Genomic DNA, 22,277 nt, shown 5'->3' on the forward strand with positions numbered 1-22,277 from the left:
TCTACAGACATATTGGCTCTCAAAAAGGCTTTGTCCAGCAGGGAGAGCTTTTTGTCTCAGATGATTGAGCCTGTGCCAAGACTTCCATCCTCCAGCATTAGGTAGCCTCATAGGTGTCCTGGACTGACAAAATTTAGCACACTATTGCCAGAAGACTGAGAATTGAGTTACATACCTAAGTTTTAGTTAACACCATTGATTACTTAGAGAAGAACAGGTGCTTTCATAAGCCTGACAGTCTACTGCATGCATGATATCTTTTGTAATGATTTTTTTAAATACATATATCTACACATATCTATGCATACCCATATGCAGTTGGTCATGACTCATCGACTGACTATGCAGCGGAAGAGAATCATACCAAAGAATTGGCCTTTCCAAACCAAACATATATATCTTTGATAGTTGTCATCCTACCCAGGAAGAGCAGAATTGCAGTTGGGACTTGAGTCAAATAATGACATTTTGAGTTACTGGCAGAGAATTCTTTTTTGGCTTCTGTAAATCTATAATCCGAAGTTTAAGGTTGTGTTCTTTTGCAAAAAATAATTCTCAGATTAGAAGGTTACATGCAGTACTCCACTGACTGTGTTTATTCTTAACCGTGCCTTAAGTGATGATGAGCAAAAAAAATGTTCTGAGGAGAGTTTTTCTCCTCATCTTCTAAGAACATATCCACCACTGTGAATCATGAACAACTGCAGCCTTGCATTTTTATCGCTTTCTCTATTAGTGCTCTCCCTTTCACTCAGCTTGGGCAGCGAAACCAGATTACTCATCTTCAGTTTTATTAGCTGTCAGTTTCTCATTTTTGTGTTGGACTGCAACTCTGCAAGTTTTGGGAAGCACTTATTCCAGGGGAATGATATATCTTTTATAGCTTAGGAGCTGAATATAAACTTTCTGAGATCGTAAAGCTTTTTCTGAAGGAAACTTACACTGGTGTATATACCAGAAGGTTGTTGCAATTTTATAATATTCAGAAACTTACAAGGCCATACATTTGTTCAACAGTGGCTCTTCTTGCATTTAGCAGTGCAGGAAAAACTTCTTGTTTCTGATGTGAGGAGTGGTGAGCGTGATACAGAGATGTCATGAGAGGCAGTGAAACTTAGGCTAGCAATCTAGTTTCCACCAAATTCCATAGAAAAAGCAATCTTCTGGGACAAAAGAGTATCTTTGCAGAAGAAAAGCAATTGCAGAACGTTATAAAGTAAGTTTTATTTCCTCAGATTACAGCAGGCATAAGACCAGTCAAGCGTTGTTAGTAAATAAGATCTAGAGCACTTAAAAGAAGGATCCAATCACAAATTCAATTGGTTCGTTAACTGAATGTAATATTATTTACTTAAGTGGCCCTTCTGGACTATTTCATAACTCAGGTTTATAACCTTTTCCAAAAAGATCGATATTGCTGAGCGCACAGCCCCGAGGCGGGATGGAGGAGTCCGGCCATTTGAGCAGCTATGGTCCGTGATTGCCACAGCTGAAGGTCCAGCTTAGAAATGAGAATATTCTCCCAGAAATACTAAAAAGAAGTAGCAGCCTTGGAGAGAAGGATGGAGAGAGACAGTGAGGTCACGTGTACTGCAGGAGATCAGCTCTTCTACTGGGCTCGCGCAAGCAGGCTTTCCAGCACATAAACCCTTCTGCAGATCTGAGGAAGAAGCTGTGGTGACATTTAAAGCCACGCACACGGGTTTGCCAACATGTATCAGAGTGAATCTCCAGTGGGAGGGAACAACCAGCCGCTCTATCTGGCAGATGGGGTGTTTTGTTGTCTGCTCTAATGCGCGATGTGAGTTGGCTGCTCGCACGGAGTCGCATCAAGTGGAAAGGTAGCTCTTGTCTATTGATCTGTGTTCACGATCCGCTATTTGATTTGCTCTCATCAGCTGGGAGCAGTGAGCTCCTACAGCTAAATTCAGGACCCCTGCAAATTGCTGCTGCTTCCATGCACGGAGAGCTCAGCAATCACGTGCTTTTCCACTGCTTCATCAGCATCAAGAAAAGTCAAATGAAAATAAAAGCAAATAAAAGCCAGGAAGGATGCCAGGGGGCCTGGTGGTTGCATGGTTGTAAACTGGCATTGGCTCCCACCATTTCGGTTTTACTCCTTCTGTTTCGTGAAGGTTATTTTCATTCCCATGGGATGTGGAGGTGTGTGGGTGTGCACTGCTTGTCAAGTAGGGTGCAAGGGAGGGCAGCTCCTAAAAAAAATCTGTAGTGAATACTCATGAAAACTTCAGTGGGGAAAGGCAGTGCTGCTGAGAGACCTTTGCCTATCTGTTCTCATTAACCACATCCCTCTAACACATGGCAGCCATTCAGTGCTGCTCCCTGGCCCCTGTTTCTCTCTGCCCCCTCCTCACTTGGCTCAGGCTGCCCTTTCTCATGCTGCTACACGCTGATATGAACTTGGGGTAATTTTCACGTTGTTCTCTCCTATGAGAAACAGCAGAAAGAAAAGGTAGTTTTCGTTCTGTCTCCTGCCCTCTGATGAAGTAAAACAGTTCCCTTGTGATCTTAATGTGTCCATCTCGAGAGTCTGGTCCAAATGAGGGTGGCAGGAGGACTTACAAACCCAGCAGTTGCAACTCTAGTGGCATTTCACTCCCCAGAGAGAGAAATTTGTCTGTTTTGATGCAGGGCATGGCTGTGTCTGACCTGAGTCTTGGACGATGTTGAGAAATTTTTGCTAGGATAGAAAAGTCATTTTGTGTCATTAGACGAATGCAGTTGGAAACCTTCCTACTGCATGCCAGACAAGCTGTTTCTGCCAGGTATGGCTGCTTTTCAAGGGCTCAGGCTCTCATTTCTTTGCCAGGCAGCACACAGGCTATGTCAGGCTGAAGTGGCTTGGAGATTTGGACTAATAGTTTATGGGGAAGAGAGACTCAACAGCAGGGAGTTAATAGTTTAAAATGAGTGATAAATCATCTTCCTCTTATCTTTGCTATGTGGTTCTCTCCATTTTCTGCATTTGTTTGTGCTGCAGATAGCCAGCCACTGGATATTCTCTGATGCACCTGCAATCAAGTGTAAATAAACAAAAAGCTTTCCTTGCCCCAAATATTGACTCAGGTAGTAGAAATGCCTGTCTGGAAAAAGATGTTGTATGGAAAAAAAGTGTGTTTTCAGGCTTATCTGCACAGATTCCAAAATTTTAATGTGACTGTTTTTATTTTTGCTGCTTTCGAGTACTTAACTTTTTTTTCTCTGTAGGCATCTGAGAGTTGCCTACTCCTTTCCTTATCTGGACTTCATCGGTGTTATTTGTCATTTCTCATTTGTTAAGCAGGCAGTGGTACCACTCTGGAAAAAACAAGTGCTCCAGGATATACTCGTTGGTTGTTTCTTTCACCAAGTCATGCTGCTTCCAGGAGATCACTGGCACTGGGAGGAGACTGTGAGAGAGACAGTGATCCTTGGCATCACTGGGGTCATTTGTTCCATGTCGGAGTGTGTGCGTGTGCTTGGCTGATGCTCTGTTCTCTGGTTTCAGAAGAGAAAGGCATCAGGTTTGGAAAATCCGTCTGTAGCTGTGCTGGATCTCACCTGAGTGGTTGCTCAACAGCTCAGTGTTTAGCTGAAGTTGTCCACGTAACCCAGGCAGAAATGTATTAATTCTGACACTTGCATGCCATCATTTCCAAGTGCAGTAGACAATCTGTGTTAGGCTATACACATGATTTGCCCTGAATTCTTCTCACGCTATCATCCTGTGAGTCTTTATCATCTAGTTTTATTGCAGCTTCTTATGTGCTTGAAGTACTGAAGGAGTACTTTCTTGGGCTGAGGTTGTAGTGGGAAATGGAGTCTCACTGAGGAGTTAAGGTATCTGAAGCTTTCTTTTTGTTTTTGTTTTTTTTTTCTTTCTACAAGACAGTTGGAACCAATGCTGGCATGATGTTTCATAAGGTGACATTTGTTATAACTCACTGCAAATGTTACTCACCATCTACAAAACATTCAATTAAGCTCAAGAGCAGTGAAAAATATCAGGCTCCACTTCAGCAGCTGTACTTGTCAGAATATCTTGGGTTTTTTGGAGTCCACAAAGGGCTACTGTGCCCTGACACCAGTCTCACCCGGTCCCTGCTTCTGTGAGCTGCATCTTCACGAGGGCACAAAACTTCCCTTCCCTGTGGGGCTCACCCTCGCTTTCCCAAAGGCAGTTTCATTTCTTACTTGACCAAACTGGGAGATGGCTTTTTGCACTGACAGTTATCCTAGCACACTGATTTGCCTGAATAAATCATGTTCTTTCAGAGCACAGATCCCACAGTTGATAAATTAAACAAAGACACCCATAAGCTACTAGTTTAGAAATCAGGAAAATAAGCCTGTACGTTTTCAGAGGTTTGTATGCAGATCTTCGGTGTGCCATCAAATTGAAGCATATGTGCATGGAACTATAATTCCTGAAATGTAACAAACAAAAACTTTCCTCGTGCTCGTAAGAAACCAGGACACCTAGTGAGCACATTTTTTGGTATGCCAAACTTGTTACAAATCTCTGGCTCACCAGGAAATTCGCAGATGTAACTTTGCTGTGTGCTACAGCCACCCACTGTTTTGCAGTGTCAGCTGGGCTGGAGCTCAGATCCACCCACTCCCTCTGCAACAGGCCCATAACTGGAGCTGAAGGCGAAATGCAAATAGGCTGTGCTGAACATGGTTGCCTTCTGGCAAGCAGGGGGATGGTGAAAGCAGAACCCAGAATCTCATTCCTGGTTTGACTCCTGAACCACAAGGTCATGCTTCTCATTACCTCTTTCCCCTGGATACAGGAATAAAATGGAATAAAAGTCTGGCTCATTTTCTACAGAAACGGGAAAGGAAATGGTCATCCAATTAGTTGAATTAGTTACAGCTGCCTTAACCCCCCTGGTCCTGATTTGGTGTGGTTTGTTGATGCCAAACAGAGATAGATTACTGTAGTTCCATTTTTGCGTGAGTGTGAGAGTGTGAATGGCTTCCCGTATTCCCTATGACTTCAGTTACCTTCTAGGCTTTTTGAGCCATGGAGCAGTCATTTCTTCAGCTTGCCATACTCATGCCAGGGCAGGATTTACTACTTCTCACTTTTCTAGACTACAAACAACATCACTGCTCCTGGAAGACAAGGTGGGGGCTGTCTCCATCGTCCTATCTAGATTGTATTTATAAATGTGGAGTGAGAAATTAGGGTGAAAAATATGCATAGTTTAAAAATAACTGTGTGACCTCGTCAAAAAGTAAACATTATGGAAAAATGAAAACTGTTTTAAGAGATGGAAACAGAAGAAAAAGCAAAAATAATCAAAAGAAATCTTGTTGCTGTAAATAAGGGGTGTAAGTCAGCAGCTCCTGTCACTGGTGGTTTCGATTCTGAGAACATGGCTCAATGAAAACAAGGAGGGAAGAAAAGAACAGTAAGCAATGAAAAAAAAAAAAAAACCTGAAGATGAGAAATCTACCTAATTACAGGTAGTAGATAAACCATAAACAAGATCAGTCCTTTTCAGAATGAAAAGAAACCAATGAAATAATGTTCATACCTTATTTAAACTATTGGCTGTCTGGCATTCTCTTTTGAGCTGTAGGGGAACCTTACTTTTTTCAGGTAACCCCTTAATGTGGGGTTAGTCGTGGAGCATTGCAGTCATTTTGTTGAGAATGAAACACCTTAAAAAGTGATCATAAGCTTTTACTTCTATAGACCTTTGGAAATTTGTCCCCCATGATGAAAAGACAGGGCTTGCTTGTCTGTTTTATCACTTATGTGTACTTATTCTTCCCCGACAGGTTGCCTGGTCACTATGAACAATGGCCCAGCTATACTACAAAAAGGTAAACTATTCACCATACAGAGATCGGATCCCACTACAGATTGTGCGAGCAGAGGCAGAGCTCTCAGTGGAAGAGAAGGCCTACCTCAGTGCTGTGGAGAAGGGGGACTATGCCAGTGTGAAACATGCCTTACAAGAGGCAGAGATCTACTACAACATCAACATTAACTGTATGGATCCTCTTGGTCGGAGTGCCCTTTTAATAGCCATAGAGAACGAAAATCTGGAGATCATGGAGTTACTTCTGAGCCACTGCGTGTATGTGGGAGATGCTCTGCTGTATGCAATACGGAAAGAGGTGGTGGGAGCTGTGGAGCTGCTGCTGAATTACAGGAAGCCAAGTGGTGAAAAACAGGTTGGTCAAGTGTTTCAGTTCAGTTTTAAGCTGTTACCTTAAAAAATCTTGTGTTAGGAAAGAGATTCTCCACAGAGAAGGTGCTGTTCAAGAGTCATAAAACAAAGTCCTTAATGCGCATTCATTGCTTTAAATGCCCAGAGCAAATGTGGTACTTTGATGATAACTTTCTTGTCTGAGCAAATGTGCTCAGCCTGACTGAACTCAACATTTTCAATTTCACTCAGTGTTCTTAGTCTTACAGTGTTTGTGGACGTAGTGATTTCTAGCCTGATTTATAGACACATACTTTGTAAAGGAATTTGGGGCTGTCTGAAATTATATTACAATCTATAAATATGAAGTACTGCCATGCTCTTGCACTGATATTAATAAGTGGAATTGCTTTTTGTAAGTAAATCCTGAAAACATATAAGCTTATAAATAATAGTAAGCAAGGAATCAGTCTGCTAGCTTTCAGTACTTAGCTGTGGTACAGGCATGTATCTTGGTCTTCATCTCTGAGGAGCTCTAGTTCAGAAATGCACTGTCAGTACCTAACATTACAGCATGAGCTGAGGTGCTATATATCTGAGCAATGAACAGCTTTGTCTTGTAGAAAAGATTGTTAGTTACAAAGCTGCCACTAAGGTATATAAGAATCTTTGTGAAAAAACACAAAGTACAAATCTTATCATTTCAAGTGTCATGAATCACACTGTCCCTAGCTTTCTTTCATCTGCGCCTAACACTGCCAATAACTGTGATAGTTTATATGCATTACTGACCACTGTCAATTTTTACAAGCTCTGTGCTTAGAAAGGAGCTTTCAGAACTGATGGTTCTGATTTCCCAAGTCCTGTTTTGAAATCTACTTGGATGCAGCCCTTTGTGTGTGAAGGAAGAAAAAAGATTACTATCATTCAGCTGTAGAAATTTCTTCAGTGGGTGGGCCTTGGTACATAGTTTTTAAATAGCAGTTTTACATAAGCAAAAAAGGAAACACTGCAGGTCAACACTGACAACACTGAAGAGTGCTCAGCTTAGTATTTAGAAACGACTTTCAGCGTGCCATAGCAATGTGATGTAAGCCCTGAAGTGATGGAGAATCTCTTCTACTAGACCTAAACGCTGAAACGTTAGTCCTAGGTTTTAAAGTGTCAAAATGTAAGTAGCAAGGCATGAGCTACAGATGAAGAATGAGCCTTTTTTTTTTATTGATCTTCTAGGAAGTTTGATCATCTTATACCCCCGTGTAGCAGAAAGGAGAATAGAAAGATAGATCACATTACTAAATGTTTTCCTAGGTAGCATGAGGAACTGTGAGTAATTATTGCAGGCTAATGACAAGTTTCTCCTAAAATATCATGAAAAGCAAGAGATGGGATTCTTGTGGATTTCTGTGAGATTTCTTGAACACCAAAATTTCTGTCCAATCAAATTCAACGCCTTGGTGGCATAACTTGATGGGAACAGAGGCCCATGAAATAAGATGGATTTATTGCATCTGAAACTAATCACCAGCATCTCTCTGTCAATGATGCATTTCATAGTAGGCCTGTCTTTTTCTTTTCTAGTTTTATCAGTCTGCCAGTGTGCAGCTTTCATTCTCTACCTAGTTTTATATCTGCTGCAAAGTTTACAACTTGAAGGGGAGTATGTGTGGGAGAAGAGATGCAGTGCCAGTTTCAGCTTTATTTACAAGGTTTGTTGCAAGACCAGATTTCATTGGTACAATTTTGACTGGTACTGGCTTGATGCACGATCCTGTGTAGAAATCAGAATTGACTTCTCCAGTTTATGGTTCAGGGTCTTCTGTGGACTGCAGGAAGTATTGCCAGCAGAAGGCTGCAGGACTGGCCTTTCACTTCTCCAGTTTCACTCATTGTCCATGCAGTGATGGTAATTAACATTTATTTCATGTACAGTCAATATTACAGTGAACATAAAGAAGTACGTAGTTAAGCAAAGTTGGGATGCACGAGTGAGCTTGTCAAATCACAGAACCAATATATGAGAGCTTTTAGAACATGACTTCCTGAGGCTAATTTCAGACTAGTATCAGCACACATTCAGTACTTATCTTTGCTGGACCCTTTCTCAGAAAGTCCTTTGGGAATCCCAAACCTAATTACTTTCACAGAAAGCACCTGTTAAGTCAGATTAGCACAACTTTGTCTTAATCAATTACTTATATCTTTAAAAAACATACAGAAACCTGCTTTTTTTTGGTTGAGTAATTACCAAAATTCATACCTCTTGGAATAGTTTATGCCTGGATGAGGAATTTGTAAGATAGTATTATAGCATTTGTATATAAGGTGTAAGTTAATCTGTTCATGAAACGTACATAAGGTTCAGTTTTCCTGATCAAACCTGTGTGAAGGCAGCTCCTTGGCTCAGGAGTAGCAGCCTGTGTCCATTTGGGGCTGGCTCTTTGTCTTTGTTGCACACCAGGCAGAAGTGGGAAGAAAACATCTTCTGACTGTGCTCCTAAATGCAAAATGCATCTCCTCCTTCATCTAACGGAGTCTGGGCTCTGCCAAAACCCTCTAGCTCCCATTTTCTTATTTTTTACCTCTGAGAAGTTATTTTTTGCCACTATACCAAAATCTTGTTTCTTGAACTGCCAGGCATGAGGAGCTGCTCTTTTTTGTGCTTGTTCACGTCAGCTCAGTTAATTATTCTTTGCATCTCCAAGGCAGCTGAGCAGCGTAATCCATTTTTACAGGCATTTATTTTGCTCATTCCCACAACCTTATCCTTGTATTGCAACCCCAACTGAAAATGTCACAGGTTGCGTTATTCCAGCCTCTCGTGGGGCTACAAATAGCAAAAGTTCTCGATGTCTAGATAACAAAAGATGCACCCAGACACAGGACAACGGGTGGAAAACACTATGTTCCCATTCAGACTTAACCTCAAAGCTTGGCTCACCAGCTACAGAGCCTGCAAAAGGTGATGTGTCCTGGGCGCAGACCTGACTCTTCATCCGCCTGAGGGGAAGAGCTCTGCTTTCCCTTGTGTGATGACCTTCCCAGGGAGCAGAAGTCAGAAAATCTTCTTATATCTGAAGTGACCTTTGTTGTGTTCCTTGTCTAAGAGACTCAGGGTCTCGTTCGTGATGTATGACAGATAGAAATAGCTGAGAAGACGGACCATGCAACAGAGATGTTCGCATCCTGTTTTTTAGGGACTGCAAGCAGTCATTATTTTGCAAACCTTTGCTGTGCTGCTGTTTAAGCGCCATTTACTGAAAATACTGTGACAATGGCAGGGGTAAGTCGTAGCCAGTAACTATAACAACACAAATCTCCTGCACTGCAGCCGTTTGCGTAAGGGGTGTCTCGGGAGGGGAAGAAGTGACTTTGTTTACATGTGTGTGAGAGGCAGGAGCACAAATCAGCCCTTCTCTACACACCTCTACAAAGCACAAGATAAGTGAGCATGCTGAACAGTGATGTGTTCAGGCAGATATATTTTCTTTTAGTACTTTTCTCCTCAATTCTGTTCTGTTTGGTCCTGACATCTTAGTGCATGTTTTTCTGTAGTGTTTTCAGAGTCTCTTGAAAAAGCTGGGGAGAAGACTTCACCAGTTACAGTCAGAATAGCTCTGTGGCTAATGAAGTTATTGCTGTTGGGAAAGATGCTGTCACCCCTGGGAGATAAGAGCTATCCTGGTTCAAGTATCTATCCTTGCTGCCACAGGAAGACCATACAGACATGCTCACATGTGCCACTGGATTTAGAGTTAACAGGGAATACGAAGTGATTTCTTTCATTTATGAATTGAGTACTGCTGTAGGAGCAAGGGAATATATATGTACATGAAGCCTCATGAAAAAAGTTCTCCTTCGCAGTAAAATCTTCTGCCTCCCCATCTGTTTGATCTTCAGAGTTTGGTGTGTTGTTTTTGTGCTGGAAGTCATATTAGAAATTTTTTTGGCTGTTCAAACATCAGTACACTGGGTTGTGGTTTCAGTGGCTGCGGTCTGCATCTAAACAGCTCTAAGAAGGAAGAGGAAATATAAAGCTGAAAATTCATATTTTCCCATGTATTTCAATCATGTTCAATTTATCATTAGTAATAGTTTTATTTCTGTAATTTTTGAATCCTGCTGAAATCAGTACAGAATTTCCTTCTTACTTCAGATGAAGTCTTAGGAACATTCAGGAATTTTCAATAGCTTCTTGTGTGAATTCTGCAACGTGGCCGTGGCTCCCTGTTAAACATGCATCACGGCTCACAGGGCAGCTCACTCAGCTTGCACAGATATCGCATTGTTTCTTGCCTTGTTACAGGGGATACTTGCAGTGCAGCAGGCACAATCTCTGCTGACTGCTGAGCCGCTTCCATTCTTTAAGGAGCTGTAATCAGCTGTCTGAATGACTCCATGTGCATGGTGTAGCCATAAGCACCTTTATTGGTAGCTGTTTTCTTCACAACAATCAGAGCTGACATCAAGTGTTTACATAAGGAAGATACTAGCATCTCTCTGGTATCTGCCAAAATTAGCAATTTGCTCGTGGCAGATGGTTTCGAATTAATCTGGTTCACAGATGGGACTACAAATGCAATTCCTCAATAATGAGAATAAAAAGAAAAGGGATCTCAGTATTTATGACCATGATTCAATTTGTGACGGTGGTCCAAAGGCCTTGTGAGTCAATGGAATTTCAACAGCTACCTATCTCTATGTCTTTCAAAAGAGGAATCTTAACAAGAAGTAACCCCTGGATATGATTGTGAAGGGGAAACTAGAGAATAGGAGGCAAGTTTTGAAGTTTTAGTTGCTAATCCTCAGATACTTGCTGATAGAAGGTTGCTACACTTGATAGTATTTTCAAAGGTAAAATTTGATCTCAAAAATCCCCTTAGATGAACTAATGAGTGAAAATCTGCTGCAATCGGTGTAAATGTAATGGATCAGTAGCCACGAAACCGTTCTTTCATGAACCAGAGATTAAATGGTGCATTAAACCATTTTATTCTTGTCCAGATCCAGTAACTTTCCTGATACAGTGTGGTTTAACTGAGTGTTCTTACTCACATAGGGTTCTTCTTCCTCTATGCACAGTCCAGTGCAAAGTTGAGCCCTTCCTACCGACAGCCCATGACTTCTGCAGACTTGCCAGTATGGGATGTCTAAGCTCACTGCTAGCGCTGTCAGGCCTGTGCAGTCACTGACGGGAGTTTTTATGTCGAAGGAAGCAGATGAGCTGTTAGTTATGTAGGAGTTAGATTCTACAGACAATCAGAGAAGGGTTTTAGAAGTTGCTGATGTTCCTCATGGCTTGCCTGAGTGGTTACTGTGGATCTGTGTTACCTGCAGGCAAAGTGCACAGAGGTGCCTGTGGTAGGACCAGAGGACCTAGGATTTGTGACCGTGAGAAATGTTACCCCATCTCCTGCAGTTAAAAGGTCGGTTTCCTTGATATTTATTATGGTTAAAGGCAAAGGAGAGACTTGCAGACTTCCTGCCTAAAATTGTTAAGCCTTGTAAAACTCACTCTTTACCCATGAGCTGAGGATGGATGCAGGTAGAGGATTCACATACAGACCGGACAGAGAAGGTGTCTTGTTTGGTAGTGCTAACGTATTCTGGATGTACACTCTGTTTCTGGGACATGATGGATAAGGCATGTGCCAGCAAATATGGGGTGTTACAGAGGCATGGGGTACAGCAAAAGAATCAAAACAAGCCCAGAATGCTCTTCTGCAGTGTTGGTCAATACATACAGGCAGCATTTATGTTCTTCCATGATTTTACAAAGGAGAACAGCTAATTTAGAGAGGCTGAAGTGCTGGGTTCTGGAAACCCAGGAGTCTGTATCAGGGAAGTGCATAGGCTTGACCTGATCTTACAGTGCTCCACAGCAAAAATGCAGTAACAAAGAAGGTAAGAGGTAAGGTGGTATGACTCAGTACAGATACTGTGCCCTTTGGTATGACTCAAACCAGCTGTTTCCATGTTAATGGGAAGTCCAGAGAGAAAGAGGGAGGCTGAACCTGGGTGGATGTGCTCGCAGCCAGAGGAGGTAATGAAAAACTGAAGCAATAGAGAAAAACTGAAGCAACAGAGAAAAAACCCAGCCTTGGGTTCTCAGTATGAAAATATTTGAAATGCACTGTAAGGAAGAAAGATTGTCTGAAAACAGAAAACTGGGCTGTTACTGCTCCAAAGCCTAATGGCTCTGCCAGCATCCAGGCTTTTCATTATTTTTTATTGATGCAGTAATAATTCACAGCTATAGTTAACGTGCCTTTGACATCGGCGGCTGCCTCCAAAATGAATTCCATCTAATTAAACTAAACAGAGAAATCGAAGATCACTTCAGTTAATGATTATATCTAACTGGGAATCTCTTTCCTCCCTCCCCAATGCCTTCCTCTCAAAATAATCTTAAATCTATGGGAAGGTGCAAGGCAAAAACAGTATAACTCAGTGCCTTATCACAGAACTAATGAGCAGCATTGGAACTGAGGCTTGCAGGCTGTGGTGCCAGCTACCAGACATCTGACAGTGGCAAATAAGTCACTGGCTCCTTTGCCAGGGCTAACAGCAGGTCTGTTATTAGCTCCTGGAACGGCTGGTGGGGTCAGTCCGCGAACTGCATCACAGCGCACACAACCATGTCATGCTTGTCATCTAGCATATAGACAGCTGGGAGAGTCAGGAAGTGCTGTTATGTGAGGTGCTTCCCAGGGAGTTTTCTTTATTCATTTATGGGTGTGATCTCAGTACTTGCCTGCATCAGCTAACAGCACAGCTCATAAAAGCAGAAATGCAGTGCAATGAACTGGCTACTGACAGTCTGAAATCCTGCAAGGAGAGAGTGTTCTGTGCAGTAACGTGTGTATTTTCAGTCGGGAGTGATAACAGTGCATGGGTGGACTGCCTGGAGCGAACTATTTGTAGGGAAAAATAGTCCTGTTTGGATTGCTACATAAGCCTTTCTTTACCCACCCAGCATCCATGAATGCGTCTTGTCTATTCACTCCCCTTTGCTCCTGGGTCCTGCATACAACATTAGCTACTCCCTTGGACCAGTGCTTCAACATCACATAACACATTTTTGCCTCTGGTCTGCATGACTTCTGGCACCCAGAAAGGGCATTTGACATGGCTGTCTGGACTTCATTGACCTGAAGGTGCTGGGGAGTCTGCCTGCTGCTAGAGTTGCAACACGTCAAAGGGAAGCTGGTCTGTATGGGGAAGCTGAACTGAAATTACAGGCTCCTCTAAAGCAGTTGGCTAAGATTTATCAAGAATTGCAGAATTGTTTAGTAGGAGCCCCCTAACCTTAATTAGGCTGTTGAATATAGCTGTGCTTGCACCTGCAAGTTAGAAGAGCATCTTTATGGCTTGTTCATCCCTGCGATGATCTGCGATATAGCAGTGATGATCAGGCTGTGATGAGCAGAGCCTTTTGGTGGCAACGTGAGTGGGGGAAATCAAAAAGGCATCAACTGTGAACAGGAGTATTCTGTCTGATCAATCCAGTGCTGTTACAGTCAGGGAACCCAGCGTATCTGAGGTCTGCGCTCCATCATTGCCTTGGAAAAGTACACAAGAACCACTCTAGGCCTGCGAGAGGCTCATGGTTACATGCATTGTTGGTACTTCACTTGTGGAGGTGAGGACCTGTGTGCTCCACTTAGAGACTCTTAAGGCAGATGTGAGCTAGAGCAGGCCTCTACAGCAGGAGGGGTAATATCACCTGCTTGGTGTTTTCAACTGCTTTGCGTTAGAAGTGACAAAGGCTGTCAGTGCTGAAGGAGTGGTACAGGAGGATCACAACCGCACAGATTTCATTCTTGCGTGGGACCATGCCACCTCTCCAGGTTGTCATTTCTTTGCTAGCACAAATGCTGGGATCTTTTCAGAATCCACAGTCTTCTTGGTTAGGAAAAAAAAAAAAAAAAAAAAAAAAAAAAAGATGCCAAAAAGCACAAGCTAAAAGTCAAAATGGAGGGAAACAGCCACCTGCTGTGTGAGCATCAGGATGTCTTTTGTGCAGCATCAAGTAGCATGGGCTGCCACCAGATGCACTCACTCTTTCCACTTTGTGATGTTGTCTTACGATGAAATCTGACCTTCTTTAATTTTTTTTTTCAAGTTATATGATTCAGTAGCAATGTAACCCTCCACCCCCCTTCCAAGCAAAAAGGCTCTCTGTTTCCAAGCCCCGTTAGCAACAGATTACCTCACCTAAACTCACTGAAACATCTCTCATCCACACACAGCAATAAATTACATGAAATAGGGACGTTTTATGTACAAAGATGATGACATGAAAGGCTACAGACGGCATGATTTTTAGACCATTTTAGCACATCTTGTCCTTGTTACCACTAAGTCAGAAAAGAAGAATACAGAGATCAGATAAAATTAATTAAAAAGTTGGACAACTCCTCCCTCTCAGGAAAACTATCATCTGGAAAATGTTTGAAAGATAGCCTTAATAAAACAGAGAGGGCTTTGAAGGCCGAGCCTGCAAATTTTGAGCTAACTCTGGACAGTATTTAAGCATGTTTGAGGTCAAGCGAGAATTTATACCTAAAATTCTTTAAAAAGTATGTAAGAGACAGTGATGTTCCAAGGCCTTTAATGTAGTTGAGAAATTAACAGGACTGGATTAAGCCAGCTCTGTAACAAAACTAACTTCGGGCATAAAAGCAAAATTAAAAATTGTCAAGCTCTTTTTCATTAAAAAAAATAAATAAAACAACCAACAAAACAGCAGCTCCTGCACAGAGCAACTGTTCAAATGGCAATGAAATGAAAAGTAGTGCAAAATGAGTAAACAGCTTTATGGTTTCAAATGGGAAAAAAGACTGCTTCAGGCATATGATCCTGTCTGCCTATCTGAACTTAAGGAGAGAATTCAATTTACTCCTGGCAGCAATACTAGACTTATAGCCAGCTTGGTATCACAGGGTCTCACGAAACAAATTAGCAAGTGGCCAGGGATAGATCCGTAGCACACATTTCAGTTATGTCACGTTTTCTGTAGCAGCTTAATTAAGGTCCGGATTTGTAATATTCCAGAATTTTTGTACCTTGTTTGTTTTAATTGGGCAAGTATCATTATTCAGCAAGCCCCAAGCCATGGCAGCATGAGAGAAAACTGAGATTTATTTGATAGTTGATCATAGGCAAGATAATGTGACAAAACATACAATGAACAGTCAAGTTCTCAGCCACTCTTACGCTGCTGAAAAAAAGTCACAGCCAGAAGAGGGTGCAGTTGCTCATGGCACACCACCACCTGGTCTTCCACCTCTGAGCAAGACCAAGATCGTGTCTTCAGACACAGCTGCTCTTCCTACTGGATTCGGCACTTCACTTGGGAAAGGCAGGAATTTGGGGCCAAGTGGATCTTAAGATTTTAATTGAAATACAAGAGGTTCAAGCACAAACTATCTGACTCTTGTTAAGCATCCCTGTGATCTGGAGAATAAACTGCATTGTCTGTACTCTTAGTTTTAATCGCCAACCTCCTCATTTCCCCCACTTGCATGAGAAACTGGCAGTGCTTTAGAGAAGAAAGTGCTCTGTCAGGAATGAGTTGCCCCAAGCCATTTAAATGCATTTTTGCAAAATCCTTTCATTCTAAAGGCTTCTCTCCGGGTTCCTTTTTTAATCCACAGAAAAAGAGAAAATTATGTAGCATGAGCCATGAGTGGTGACATCTTTTGACAATCTTTGCCTGCGCTGCATTCCCTGAACGCATGGCTGAGCGCAGGCTCAGATGCAGCTCTGCCACAGTCACATGTGCTGGGCTTTGGCTTAGCTCTGATAACCAATCTCATGGGTCTGTCTCAACTTTTTTAGCTCACAAATAAGAAGCTGAATTAAAATATCTGATTAATGTATTTTGCGTTTGTTTTGTTGGTTGCAGTGAACAAAGTGTGGTCATATAAGAATCACTAATCTAATTTTTTGCATTATTTCAGTAACGATGTGCTATATCTAGTAGTTTTAAATTCAGTGATATGTATTTTAATGTTAATATACTTCATCTAGTAACTTTATCGCAGTGTTTGGCTTGCTACAGGGTGCTGAGACTATTTGACTTAATGCACATACAAGCTCCTGAGCACATTTCAGGTCAGGACACTTTTCTTCAACTGGACTGGGACAGCTGTTTTGAAATTGCCAAAATACATAGATAGCAGCAGAGCTTGCCCAAAAATACGTCTGCAATGAAGCAGACTTTGCACCGGAGATAAGAACTTGCTCATAACCAATACAAAACCCCTTAAAGTACATTACTTCGTTATCAGTTTGTGCTGTTCATTATATTTCATTAACTGAATGATATTTCATTCAGTGAATTGTTCTTCGGTTAAAAAAGACAACACCCTTTTAAATATAGGAACTGCCATCACTCTCAGTAATAAAAGATGTCTCCCAAGGCATGCCTGATGAAGATACTCAGTTATTGAAGTCAGCACTACTGTACCACCTAATAGGAATGCCTAGGTTTTTAGAGCTGTGCAGCATTTTCCCCTGAGCCCCACAATTGCCCGCGGTGTTCTGTCAATGAAATAGTTCGTTTCTGGGCTTAGGCAGGGAGCAAGATGAGAATGGTCACACGGTCACAACAGATGTTTTTCCACAAGCCTTTTGCTGGTAACATGGCTGATCTGCAGTCTAGCAACACTGTCTCCCGTTCTCTATTTATAGAGCTGTGTCTCAAAGTGCCACATGACTGTGATTCTGAACAAAATCAGTCACTGCTAAAGCTCCTTCTGACCACTGAGCCTCATGCTGAATTGACGTAGTACAAAATCTTTCTAGAATGACAGCAATTGTCTACGCCTGCTACAATGCTCATGGATGGTATATGCACTTCCCCCATAGAGCTGCATACAGAAAAATAAACTACAAACAGGAAATCTTTGCTCAAAAAACTACCCAAGCTTCCATTTGTGCTTGGATTGCATTTAAATCTTCCATGAAGTTGTACGACTCTGTTTTGTTTAACAGAGCATTGTTTTAGCACTTGGAGAATCTTTTATAATAAAGAGCCCAATCAAAAGGTTGTCCTAGCTGAAAATAATGCTGATCGGTGTATTTATGTTTTACTGTGGTTATACTCACAGTTTGTTACAGTGGCCCAGGTATGGTGCTAGTTTACAGAATTGAGATAGCCTGAGAATGTGACAACTCCATCTGTAACAAGTAAAAGTAGTAGCGTTCCTAATGAACATTTTCAGTGCGTCTCAAAACAAGATGCATATTTAAGCAGCCTCTGACACAAGAAGCTTGCTATCAGATGAACAGAGCTGGGAGTGAAGGGGTTTGTGCTTAGGCTTTCCTGCCTGCCTCCTTCTGTTCAGTTCAGGCCCGGAGCACTGAGGGTTTTACTTGGGGAAACAGCAGTTGTGAGCACTGCAGTCCAGGTGAGCACTGCGGAGTGCTGTACGTGAAGGAGGCTGGGGAGTAGGGTTACCAGGCTGTAATCAGGAGGACTGTCAGTAGAAAGTGGCAGAAGACAAACAGAAAGCCATTCCCAAATAGCAGACAGAGCCAGGCTCCTTCATCAAAGCTGAATGAACATCTTTAACCTGATGGCAGGTTTCTCTCCAGAGCAGCTTTTTTCACCTACTTGTCCTTATTAATTTGCTGAGGTCGATGACAGATACTGTATAAACCCTGTAGCTTGCTTGCAAATTCTTCAGCGTTTAAACCTGATATTTACTTTGACTCCATCTGAGGTATCTCCTTGTCCCATCCATTTAGGTTGCTGTGGTTCACACTGCTAAGCAGCATAAAACCCCTCAACTGGATTGCTTCTTACCACTCTAACCCAGACATTGTGCTCTGGGGGCACTCAGACTACTCTAGATCTAGTCCAAAGTAAAGCTGTTACAATGCCTATCACAGCCTTCAGTTCTTCAGTACCGGATTGGTTTGTTGTTTGTTGTCATTGTTGTTGTGTTTTTTCTTTCTTCTTGATATTTCTTCCCCTTTTACACCATACTAGTTGCTAGCTTGAGCAGCGATTCCTGCTTTTCCTACCCAGGGCTTCTTTCCAGCAGTGTGCTACTTAGCAGAAAACTTTGTTTTCCTGCTCAGAGGAGAGCTTTGCCATACTGAACGGTGCTTTTATGTGAGCTAATCCTCCACTTTCTTCTCCTCTACAGAACTAAGCTTGTTTCACTCCCCCCTCCATTTTTCACTCACTGTGATATCGTTCAGAGAAGCGGTGGTATAGTGCTGAGCAGCCTACATTTATGAGGATTAATCCAAGAAAGAAGGTACCAAGCATTTGATGGCTAGTTGTTAGTAGTGGCATCAATTTCTTGAGCGAACATTACCAAGACAAACTACAGGGATGGCACATGCTCCTATGCAAGCACTGACAATAAGGTTCTGAAGGACTCAGCTTAACAGCTTGTGTCAGCTGGGGAGGTTAATGGAAAAGAATTTGTTATTCAGGTCACTTAATGAAAATAACCTTGGGAAAGCTTAGCAGAGACCTCTGGGGTGAAATAATTTATTCCACTTCTGCTTCCATCACTCTAAGTTAACCCAAGACACAGAAAAAGCTGATCTAAACGTGAACTCAACCTGTCAGTAGTGCAGGAGGAACATCAGCAATTACAGCGTCTTGTGGTAATATCTGCTGCCCCTCTGGTGACAGTAGGCAGAAGGCAGCCTTAGGAGCAAAGGCTTTTCTTGCATAGCCCCATCTCTACAAGAAGACAGCTTGTTCATTAAGATGCAAGTTATCAAAGAGCTGTTCAAGACAACAACAAAAATGATCACTGCGAGCCATGTTGTTTTTAGCCAGTGCATGGTCCTTGGATCACTTAGACACAGGGAAGAAGCCACAGCAGCCGTCCCTTGCGCAATTCCTGCTCTGTGTTCTGCTGGTTTGTTTTGCTGTTCAGCTATAATCAGCAGTGAGCTTCTGTTCCTGTAATGTGAGGCATTAAGTCGATCTGTTTCCAGACTCCAGAGAGCCCCTGTTTCTCTGCACTGCCATTGCCCTTCTTGTCCTTTTAATTAAAGTGCTGCAAGCTGCCCAGGCAAATACATCTTTTGCAGAGTGGCTGCCTGATTCCTACCAAAGCAGAGCTTCACGGTGAGGGGGGGGCTTGTGATAGCAGCCACAGTAAGGGATGGGAGATCAGCTGGCAGATACCCCCAGTTTGATCCCACGCCTTGAGACAACTCTTTTGAGAGCCCTGGATCCAGGTTTAGGTAGCCTCAGGAGCAGGACAGTAGCAGACACGCTCAGCCCTGTAGCCCTGTCCCCACCTGTAACATTACCACCTCGTCTACAAGGCTTTTTCCCTTTGCTGAGCAACAAGAATACCTCATCTGTACAAAGCTGAAAATTCTTTTTACAGCTCTGGGTACAGTAATTTCCATACAGGAAAACAAGATTAAACTTGACAGTAATAGGGGTGATAGAGAGGGGGAAAGCGCTCTTCCTTTGAGGCAGAGGCTCTGAATGCAGCAGCCAGCAACTGACTGAGAAAGGAGGGGAAGAAAGATAAAGGCAGTTATGCAAGCAGCAGGGCTTAAAAACACTTCAGAGAGAGAAAGAAAAGAGGAACATGCACCTTTCTCTTGACATTTAACAAACTACCTAAACCAGCTAAGCAAAGGAAAAGGAAGAATGTCACAGACCTTACAAAGAGAGCTGCTTTCAGCTGTTTGTTACCAGAGATCTTAAAATACCATTATCCAACCTTGCACAGAGACACCAAGCCCTTCATGACCTGCAGAAAGCCATCACCGCAATTCTCTGCTTTCCCAGCCATGAGCTGTATTTATAGGTTCCCTTCTGTCTGCCTCTGTGGGAAGAATCTTGTTAGCAATGACTGCCCCTGTGTGTGATTTAACTCCTCAGATGCTGCCCCTGGGGTAGCAAACTCATAGTATTTCCAGGAATGCCTCCAGGCTCCCACTATGCTCTGCTCCAGTAAATGACCCCATACCTCAGTGTGCTGCTGGCCTTTGGGAAAGCGTTGCATGGTGAATAGGCTGAGTGCTGCTGCATGTAGAGGTTTGTTAATCAGCACCATCCCAGGAGTCCTCAGCATCTTAGTACTACAGAGGCAATTCACTCCTAGGGAAATCAGTCTCAGTGGTCAGGGGTTCACTGTCTCACAACCTGTCTTACATCTAGCCCACGGAAAGATTGCTAGCTGCTTGCTACACGCTAGTTGTCGTTACTTTACTTTTGTTTTTTTACGGACTGAGTAATGTTTCCTGTCGTTAGAACTCTTTGACAGTTGTTTCTATGAAATGCCTTTGACATTTGCAAGGGGAAGCAGGCCTACTGTTCACCAAAACCAGCAATCACCCCCTGAGCAGCAGGATGCCAGCTGCCAGGGCAGGAGTGGTGGGCACACGAAGTACAGTATGCCTGAGTAATGATTAACACACAACAAAGAGAGCTGCCTGTGCTGCAAATGGAAACACACTGCGTGCTTGGGATGTAAGAGCATTTCGGTCTAATTTTGCACTCTGCATATAGTAATAAGACACAACAGGGTGTGCATTAAGCTCATCTTTTGAGAAGTGCAACGGTAGCTGAATAATGCACACCCTGGAGTGTCTTATTTGTAGTGGACTATGGCTCATTAATTTTACATTTAAATTTTTTTCAAACCCATTAAAATAAAAACAAATCTATTCTGAGGGCAGTTATGTAATATATCCTTCCACTGAAAAGTAACTTCAAATAAAAATAGTAGGGAAAAGGTGAGGAAGAGCTTTGCTCAACTGTGGACCAGAGTTTGGTTCGGTTTGTATAGGGCCTGCTGTCAGTAGGTTCCTGGCCTGCTAGTGCATGTATATAATGGAAATAATGATAGTTATGGAAATCTATTCAGTGTTTCTAGGCTTTTCTTCCTGTGTAATTACTTGTGCCTTTGTCTTCCTTTCTCCTATGAAAGTTCTCCTCTTGGTATATGAACCAGTAGCTGTTTCAGACAGAATTCACGTATAAAGCATTCAGAAGGGATTGTGACTTACTTTTACACCAACCTGATTCTGTTCTGGGGGCAGAAAGTCAAGATTTGAGGCAAGAGGGTTTTGCCAGAATAGAATTGTGTGCATGCACACAAACACAACAGGATTTAAGGCACATAGGGTGTTATAAAAACTTTGTTTTATTATGAGATCACTTTATAACAGTATGGAGGAGGAACATCAGTTTTCTGCTGTCCCGAATGAAATATGACTTTGGTTTTTCCCTTTATATAGGTTCCAACCTTGATGATGGACACACAGTTTTCCGAATTCACTCCAGATATCACACCAATAATGCTGGCGGCTCACACCAACAACTATGAAATCATCAAACTGCTTGTCCAAAGACGGGTAACTATTCCACGCCCACATCAGATCAGATGCAATTGTGTGGAGTGTGTCTCCAGTTCGGAGGTGGACAGCCTGAGGCATTCCAGGTCAAGGCTGAACATCTACAAAGCCTTAGCCAGCCCCTCATTGATTGCCTTATCGAGTGAGGACCCCATCTTGACGGCCTTTCGACTGGGCTGGGAGCTGAAAGAGCTCAGCAAAGTGGAAAATGAGTTCAAGGCCGAATACGAAGAGCTTTCTCAGCAATGCAAGCGTTTTGCTAAGGACCTTTTGGATCAAGCACGGAGTTCCCGAGAATTAGAGATTATTCTCAATCACAGAGATGATCAAAGTGAAGAGCTGGACCCCCAAAAATGTCATGATTTGGCAAAGCTAAAGGTAGCAATAAAGTACCACCAGAAAGAGGTAAGAGCCATCTGAATGCAAAGGTTAGTGAAGGCTGCACATATTTGATGATAGGTTTGTTTAGGAAAGATGTGGTTGCTAGATGGGAACCAGTGGGGGTGTATTTGCATCAAGTGGAGAACCATGTGCAGGTGGGTTAGTCACAGCCTGGAGTTTCAGTGCACTGCTGTGACAGTGTGAATCTGCTAGCAGGACTGAAATCTTCCAGCAGGAGTGGGACTTGCTGCAGGAAGTTATGGCTTCTATGACACTGGCATTTTCTATTTCAAAGATACTGGAGTCCCTTTTCATTGTAACCCAACCCCTACAAAGAACAGCGGTCAAAGATTTACTGGTTTGTTTGCTCTG

At 42.5% G+C, this 22,277-nt stretch overlaps 1 protein-coding gene across 2 annotated transcripts in view; it reads left to right on the forward strand.

Moving 5' to 3' along the window:
• TRPC5 (transient receptor potential cation channel subfamily C member 5) overlaps positions 1-22,277 on the forward strand; it is a 96,235-nt gene that overhangs the window by 22,472 nt on the left and 51,486 nt on the right. For both annotated transcript variants that reach the window (XM_420310.8, XM_046940503.1), the window contains exons 2-3: positions 5,794-6,192; positions 21,408-21,929. In XM_420310.8, coding sequence (XP_420310.3) covers positions 5,815-6,192; positions 21,408-21,929 — 900 coding nt within the window. In that variant the 5' untranslated portion in view covers positions 5,794-5,814. The remainder of the gene's footprint in view (positions 1-5,793; positions 6,193-21,407; positions 21,930-22,277) is intronic.

This window comes from Gallus gallus, chromosome 4 (genome assembly GCF_016699485.2).
Source record: "Gallus gallus isolate bGalGal1 chromosome 4, bGalGal1.mat.broiler.GRCg7b, whole genome shotgun sequence".
In the NCBI taxonomy this organism is placed as follows: Eukaryota; Metazoa; Chordata; class Aves; order Galliformes; family Phasianidae; genus Gallus; species Gallus gallus.